This window comes from Opisthorchis viverrini, assembly GCF_000715545.1.
Source record: "Opisthorchis viverrini unplaced genomic scaffold opera_v5_87, whole genome shotgun sequence".
NCBI classification, from domain to species: domain Eukaryota; kingdom Metazoa; phylum Platyhelminthes; class Trematoda; order Opisthorchiida; family Opisthorchiidae; genus Opisthorchis; species Opisthorchis viverrini.
Window position 1 is genome coordinate 265,962 of NW_008751747.1, and position 8,473 is coordinate 274,434.

The 8,473-nt window shown below is 45.3% G+C and overlaps 2 protein-coding genes across 2 annotated transcripts; both read right to left on the bottom strand.

Moving 5' to 3' along the window:
* Positions 1-3,101: 3,101 nt before the first annotated feature.
* T265_05047 (hypothetical protein) lies at positions 3,102-3,453 on the bottom strand (the record flags this gene model as incomplete). The annotated part of the gene is made up of 2 exons (XM_009169958.1): positions 3,102-3,283; positions 3,330-3,453. 2 exons carry the CDS (start codon positions 3,451-3,453, stop codon positions 3,102-3,104), a joined length of 306 nt encoding a protein of 101 aa, XP_009168222.1.
* Positions 3,454-6,434: 2,981 nt separating this feature from the next.
* On the bottom strand, positions 6,435-6,786 carry T265_05048 (hypothetical protein; the record flags this gene model as incomplete). Its single annotated transcript, XM_009169959.1, has 2 exons — positions 6,435-6,616; positions 6,663-6,786. The coding sequence occupies 2 exons, from the start codon at positions 6,784-6,786 to the stop codon at positions 6,435-6,437; spliced, it is 306 nt and encodes a 101-aa protein (XP_009168223.1).
* Between the last annotated feature and the right edge of the window lie 1,687 nt (positions 6,787-8,473).

The following is an 8,473-nucleotide window of genomic DNA, read 5'->3' on the forward strand; positions in this document are numbered from 1 at the left end:
TGCAGCTGATGCACCTTCATTGAGAAAAATCTGTAGTGCGCATTCCATGCTTCTCCTGAGAAACTCGAACTCGCACCCTCACGACAATTAATAGGAGGCTTAGCCGTTGGGCAGTTTCGTTCACCGATTATTTGGGGGGAGGGGGGACGTAGCTGCGCATTGCACACGCGAGCTGGTAAGTCGGTGCATAAATCCAGCACTGTCAGTGGGCTGTCAAGTGGGGGGTTGGAAAAGGAGCTATGCATTGAAGGCAATAGCGTTGATGCACGAGCTCCATTGAGGGCGCGACTGGGCCATATCTGACAATGTCTCCAGCCATTGATGTGGCCCGTCTCGGGGTCCCCATCCAGGAAGAAGGCAGTAACCAGCGCAGCTGAGTTTGCTGGTAATGGCTTTCATACTTCGCTGCCAAGTCATTGTTTGGCCGCCTCTGGCTCTCTTCCACCCTTCACATGGTTGTGCGAAAAGAGCGCTTCGAGGAAGTCGGTCGACTGGCATACGCAGCACGTGGCCAAGCCAGCGCAACCTGTGCAGTGTGATCAGTTCATCTATCGAGGGTGAGTTATTTCTCCCGAATACCATTCGGCGTACTTCAGGATTGCTGACCCGGTGTTCCCACCAGATTCGGGCAATGCTCCGAAAACATCGGTGGTCAAACACTGAAAGTCTTTTGACGTCCTCGGCGCGCAGCGGCCAGGTTTCTGATCCATATAGTAATATGGAGCGCACCGCAGCATTTTAAACCCGACCCTTGACAGAGAAACTGATGTCACGCCTACGCCACAGGTGACGTAGGTTCGCAAAAGCTGCTCTGGCCTTCCCAATCCGGATAGAAATATCATCTTTCGCGAGACCACCGGGACTGATACAGCTGCTCAGGTAGACAAATTTGTCTACTACCTCAATCGGTTCATCCGCAAGCATGAGGCTAGGGTTCGAGCCCACCCAGTCTTGCAGTAGCACTTTACACTTTGCAGGTGTGAAGCGCATACCAAACCGCGAGGCAGAATTATTTAGATTATTTAGTATTGTTTGCAATGCCACGGGGTCAGATCCTAGAAGAGCTATGTCGTCTGCGTACTCGATGTCTGTGAGCGGAGGCCCAGGGAGCACTTCGACCCCACAGGCATTAGAGGCTGGTAGTGAGTCTTCCATGATCGTATCAATGACGAAGTTAAAGAGGAAAGGTGAAAGAGGACAACCCTGTCGGACACCACTTGATGTGGTGAACTCAGGAGAGAGCTTCCCGTAGACCTTTACACGGCCGCGGGAGTTGGCGTACAGCGCTTTAATGAGGTTCAAGAATTTATGGGGGACACCTTTGCTCCACAGACACTGCCCTAGTGCTTGGCGGTCCACAGAGTCAAAAGCAGCCTTCATATCAAGAAAAACAACCATTGTTGGTTGCTGGAATCATTGTCGCTGTTCCAGAATCCCCCCTTACATTATACAATGGTTAGGCAGTGAAACGGTAGACAAAGATAAGTGAAGTGATAAAATTCGGTGATGACGTGAATTAGGAACCTTCGTGATTTTGGACAAGTTTTTGTTTGGCGAAAGGACTTGTTCCAACCCAAGTCCAGCTACCAGCAAAGCCATCCGCCTAAAGGTAATTTTTGCCTCATTCCTTCATCCATTTAGAAAAGTCAAGATTGGAAAGCTTATCTGTCAGCTATATACCTACTCAATTATTTATTCATTTATTTGTTTTCCTCAGAATATACTACATCTTACGCTGAGATGGTATGAAATACCAGGAACGTGAACACATTTCAGGTTAAGCGAGATCTTGTACAATTTATGAGTGGAAGTTGCTCTTCTCGCAGACAGATGAGTTCTTTCAAACCCAGCAGCTGATCGTTAGATTCACATTTCATTCCTTTCAGAATTAGGGAAGTCCTGTTTATCCGTTCCACTTGGGGTTCTTTGTTCATGATAGCCCGACAAACATAGGTGTGTAAGAAATCGACAGTGATTTTAGATAGTATACAGTAATCTGTTGGATCACTTCGGGTTACGCGCAAAACCCCAAAAGCCAAATTGCTCAAATGGAGGTTTGTCTATAGATGCTAAACACAAATCGTGGGACCATGCCGGCTTCTATACATAGTTTTAAGAACTGCTAATTCCTAACGGATCTCAATGTCAACGCCGACTCAACGCCATGTGATTACAAGACAGCGAAACCACCTGCTGACTTAAGCAACACGTCCGATGGCAAGATCAAAGAACGATTCATGTTCAGGTCAAAACGAAGAAGTTGATATAGGTGCAAAAGAAAAATAATTAAATGGAGAATCTAGTTTTGCGGCGTAAAAATCGCAGAAATGAATCAACACCGCCCCACAAAGTCACCATGGCTTTCCCTAATCTACCAACTCAATCCACCTCAAGCAAGAACAAGATCAACGAGAATGGTACAGTTGCTCTGGCCACAAACGCTTCCCTCAATCCGGGGCAATCACCTAGTTTGAGTGAGAAACTAGCTGTCTTCTAATCGTTCCAGCAGGTAATGCTGATGTACATCACGCCCAAACTTACCCGAGGCACTGTTTACTAACACTTCCCAAATATGGCCATCTTTTCAGAGCGTGGTCCTCACTATGGTACCTTAACCAAATGTCGAGAACCTCATGATTAAGGTAACCATGGTCTCTGCCACCGGAGCCTCTGCCCCCTTGAGGAAAAAGTTCAGTGCCTACTTCCAGTCTGAGACAAAATCCACTTTGTTCTGACTCCTAAGCTATTATTTTAAATGCAGCGCAGTTAACATTTTTTGTGAACATCTCACCAGTATTCCCTGATTGCTGTCACCCTTTATCCCCTCTTCAGAGCCAACATTCTCATCAAAATTATCTCCATCTTCATTATCTTTACTAGCATATTATTCCCTCTTTACCGCACCCTCAGCTTTTTATGGTACTTGGTAATTCTCTGGCTCGTTTTTGTTATCTTCATTTGGTAACGCAGTAGAGGCAATTGCTGAAATTGACTTTGCGGAGAACCCTCGGAAGGTGGTATTGAAGTACTGATTGCGACACCTTTGTCCAGAAGGAGCTGGTTGGCAACCTCGAAGTAACTTGAAAGTATCATTTCCATGGCTAAAAATTTGGGAAAGTCCATTGTAACCGATGCTTCGCTAGTCTCCGGTGCAAGGAGACTGAGGCGCCAGAAGATTGAGACTCATCCAATAGAAACCGTACAGTCTCATCACTAACAGAGAGTGCATCCTCACCGTGTAGTAAACTTTTCGTATTATTTTTTGCGGATACTGTCCCCACCGCTATATTTTCCAGCTATTTCAAAAGGCATAAATGTTTACCCCATACCGTCTTCAACTCTTAGAGAATCTGAGCTAGATTTTGTGTCAATAGAGGTTTGTGAGATTTGCGTGTTTAGATGCAGTTGACTTCTTGGCATCAGAGGTATAAAGCAGTTCAGCAAGATATGCATCAATTTCAATAGGTAGGAGGCATCGAGGGATTTCCAACACAACTCTTTGTACGAGTCCCTACCAACAGTCCAACAAAGTTTCCATGGCCAAATAAATGCGTCCGGCTCAACCGAATTTTTCTTTGCACAGCCGCTTTAATAGTGGTTTGGGTTGAAGTAGAAGCGGGGCCGCGAATCCGAGGGGCTTGTAAAGTGAAGCGATGCTTGAAAGTATACCGCGTTTGGTCCCTGGGTGATCTGGCAAATCAACCTTGTATCGGATGCATTCACTTTTGCTAGACCAGCACAGACCTACTGACTTGTGCTAACTCCAATCTGAACTATCAAAGTCAAGCAGCTCGGTCGCTCGCTGTCTGATAGGGATAATATTCAAGACTTCCGGAATGTTGCCTACCAACTTATGCAAACGAATCTCAACATCGGACCGAGTTCATAATCTAGTTTCTTGGCCATATCCACAGATTCCAGTGATACAGGGCCATCATCAATGGGAGGGTTTTTCTTCATTACAGAAACCATATTTCCGTCGAAAACCTTTGTGTTGTTATCGGCAACAATACGCAGGGCAAAAGTAGCCCATAATAGACGAGGTGGCATCAAACGGGTGTACATTAAGGGGATAGAGGTCTAGGCATTTGTTCGGATTCCCGCCAGCGTATCATGGAAAACTGAATGCTGCCCTATTCATCACTGGCAAGCGTACCGGTAAGAACATTTCCTCAATATCTGCAGACAAAGCAGTTTCGTGAAGTCGGAAGCGCAGTAAGACGCCGGTGATTCTATTTGTGAAGTCAGGTTCGGCAAATAAGCAAACGGTGAGGAAACACCATGAACCTTCTTTCGTAAGTAGTTAGGGCATCGGTTTAGCGTCTAAGGAGGTCAGCATTCGTTACCAAGTGACCTATTAAATAACTGAGGCGTTTCTCTACTCCTTTCAGGTTACTAGTTAGGCTCTTTCAGTCGACCTTCCAAGGCAGCGGAACCTGAAGTTGACCGTCCAACATGCTTACAGAGTGCTCTGTGGCTTTCATAATATCCCTGTACTCCTTGGACAGTGATTTATCTCTACTCTTACTTTTGATGAAATCCGCTTCAAACATTCTCAGTATGTGATTCTCAACTCTAGGTTCTGTACTGAGGCAATTCACTGATATTCATCTGGGTCCCACAAGGGGGCTGGTCCGAAACTTGCCCGTTAGAAATATGTGAAGGATTTTTCATGGAACATAGACTTTGTCTGATAACCCAAAGTGCCTCTTGTACATCATTTTCTATCAAATTCGAGACAGCATTTCAAGGAATTCATGCGGGTTGAACATCCGCAAGGTGCGTCCATTAGCTCAGTAACAAAATATCCTGAATCGAAGCCTTGGAAATGGTAAGTAACCCGATAGTGTAGCACAGTCGACTTCCACAACATACCCATCTAGCAAAGACTGAATGGCAAGGCCAACTGTCATAGTATCCTTGATGTCAGGGCCCTTTACTGGGAATGTTTATACGCGCGTCGCTTTTCCTTCTATTCCAAGCTGTCTTGCGACGTCGGCCGTTAGTAGGGTGGTATCAGAACCTTTTCCAGCGCAGCATGGGTTAGTGATTTCCCCTTTGCCGCAACTGGCAGAAATGTTACGAACCTAACGCACCTCCGGTGTCTCCCAAATACCACTGAGTTGACGTTGCCACCTTTCTTAGCCTTATTCACCATCCACTATTTGTCGTGAAGCAGACGGTGACGTCGTCGCTTGCAATTCGAGACGACGGAACGTGCACAAAAGTGATACTCAAATACTATATGATTAAGCTCTATGAAATTGAAGCACAACTTGAGGCCTTTCATCTACTGAGCATCTAGACTTGACTTCGAACTTCACAGTCTGAAATTCTATGAGTCTGTGAACAGTGAGGACAATCCATACTCGCTTTCCTAGCTACGAATTTGATGTGGGTTCTTCTAGCTTGGCATTCTAAGACTACTTTGTCTATCTGATTAGGATATCTTTTTTGGGCTGGCAATAACACCAAATGTCAACGCCGACTCAACGCCATGTGATTACAAGACAGCGAAACCACCTGCTGACTTAAGCAACACGTCCGATGGCAAGATCAAAGAACGATTCATGTTCAGGTCAAAACGAAGAAGTTGATATAGGTGCAAAAGAAAAATAATTAAATGGAGAATCTAGTTTTGCGGCGTAAAAATCGCAGAAATGAATCAACACCGCCCCACAAAGTCACCATGGCTTTCCCTAATCTACCAACTCAATCCACCTCAAGCAAGAACAAGATCAACGAGAATGGTACAGTTGCTCTGGCCACAAACGCTTCCCTCAATCCGGGGCAATCACCTAGTTTGAGTGAGAAACTAGCTGTCTTCTAATCGTTCCAGCAGGTAATGCTGATGTACATCACGCCCAAACTTACCCGAGGCACTGTTTACTAACACTTCCCAAATATGGCCATCTTTTCAGAGCGTGGTCCTCACTATGGTACCTTAACCAAATGTCGAGAACCTCATGATTAAGGTAACCATGGTCTCTGCCACCGGAGCCTCTGCCCCCTTGAGGAAAAAGTTCAGTGCCTACTTCCAGTCTGAGACAAAATCCACTTTGTTCTGACTCCTAAGCTATTATTTTAAATGCAGCGCAGTTAACATTTTTTGTGAACATCTCACCAGTATTCCCTGATTGCTGTCACCCTTTATCCCCTCTTCAGAGCCAACATTCTCATCAAAATTATCTCCATCTTCATTATCTTTACTAGCATATTATTCCCTCTTTACCGCACCCTCAGCTTTTTATGGTACTTGGTAATTCTCTGGCTCGTTTTTGTTATCTTCATTTGGTAACGCAGTAGAGGCAATTGCTGAAATTGACTTTGCGGAGAACCCTCGGAAGGTGGTATTGAAGTACTGATTGCGACACCTTTGTCCAGAAGGAGCTGGTTGGCAACCTCGAAGTAACTTGAAAGTATCATTTCCATGGCTAAAAATTTGGGAAAGTCCATTGTAACCGATGCTTCGCTAGTCTCCGGTGCAAGGAGACTGAGGCGCCAGAAGATTGAGACTCATCCAATAGAAACCGTACAGTCTCATCACTAACAGAGAGTGCATCCTCACCGTGTAGTAAACTTTTCGTATTATTTTTTGCGGATACTGTCCCCACCGCTATATTTTCCAGCTATTTCAAAAGGCATAAATGTTTACCCCATACCGTCTTCAACTCTTAGAGAATCTGAGCTAGATTTTGTGTCAATAGAGGTTTGTGAGATTTGCGTGTTTAGATGCAGTTGACTTCTTGGCATCAGAGGTATAAAGCAGTTCAGCAAGATATGCATCAATTTCAATAGGTAGGAGGCATCGAGGGATTTCCAACACAACTCTTTGTACGAGTCCCTACCAACAGTCCAACAAAGTTTCCATGGCCAAATAAATGCGTCCGGCTCAACCGAATTTTTCTTTGCACAGCCGCTTTAATAGTGGTTTGGGTTGAAGTAGAAGCGGGGCCGCGAATCCGAGGGGCTTGTAAAGTGAAGCGATGCTTGAAAGTATACCGCGTTTGGTCCCTGGGTGATCTGGCAAATCAACCTTGTATCGGATGCATTCACTTTTGCTAGACCAGCACAGACCTACTGACTTGTGCTAACTCCAATCTGAACTATCAAAGTCAAGCAGCTCGGTCGCTCGCTGTCTGATAGGGATAATATTCAAGACTTCCGGAATGTTGCCTACCAACTTATGCAAACGAATCTCAACATCGGACCGAGTTCATAATCTAGTTTCTTGGCCATATCCACAGATTCCAGTGATACAGGGCCATCATCAATGGGAGGGTTTTTCTTCATTACAGAAACCATATTTCCGTCGAAAACCTTTGTGTTGTTATCGGCAACAATACGCAGGGCAAAAGTAGCCCATAATAGACGAGGTGGCATCAAACGGGTGTACATTAAGGGGATAGAGGTCTAGGCATTTGTTCGGATTCCCGCCAGCGTATCATGGAAAACTGAATGCTGCCCTATTCATCACTGGCAAGCGTACCGGTAAGAACATTTCCTCAATATCTGCAGACAAAGCAGTTTCGTGAAGTCGGAAGCGCAGTAAGACGCCGGTGATTCTATTTGTGAAGTCAGGTTCGGCAAATAAGCAAACGGTGAGGAAACACCATGAACCTTCTTTCGTAAGTAGTTAGGGCATCGGTTTAGCGTCTAAGGAGGTCAGCATTCGTTACCAAGTGACCTATTAAATAACTGAGGCGTTTCTCTACTCCTTTCAGGTTACTAGTTAGGCTCTTTCAGTCGACCTTCCAAGGCAGCGGAACCTGAAGTTGACCGTCCAACATGCTTACAGAGTGCTCTGTGGCTTTCATAATATCCCTGTACTCCTTGGACAGTGATTTATCTCTACTCTTACTTTTGATGAAATCCGCTTCAAACATTCTCAGTATGTGATTCTCAACTCTAGGTTCTGTACTGAGGCAATTCACTGATATTCATCTGGGTCCCACAAGGGGGCTGGTCCGAAACTTGCCCGTTAGAAATATGTGAAGGATTTTTCATGGAACATAGACTTTGTCTGATAACCCAAAGTGCCTCTTGTACATCATTTTCTATCAAATTCGAGACAGCATTTCAAGGAATTCATGCGGGTTGAACATCCGCAAGGTGCGTCCATTAGCTCAGTAACAAAATATCCTGAATCGAAGCCTTGGAAATGGTAAGTAACCCGATAGTGTAGCACAGTCGACTTCCACAACATACCCATCTAGCAAAGACTGAATGGCAAGGCCAACTGTCATAGTATCCTTGATGTCAGGGCCCTTTACTGGGAATGTTTATACGCGCGTCGCTTTTCCTTCTATTCCAAGCTGTCTTGCGACGTCGGCCGTTAGTAGGGTGGTATCAGAACCTTTTCCAGCGCAGCATGGGTTAGTGATTTCCCCTTTGCCGCAACTGGCAGAAATGTTACGAACCTAACGCACCTCCGGTGTCTCCCAAATACCACTGAGTTGACGTTGCCACCTTT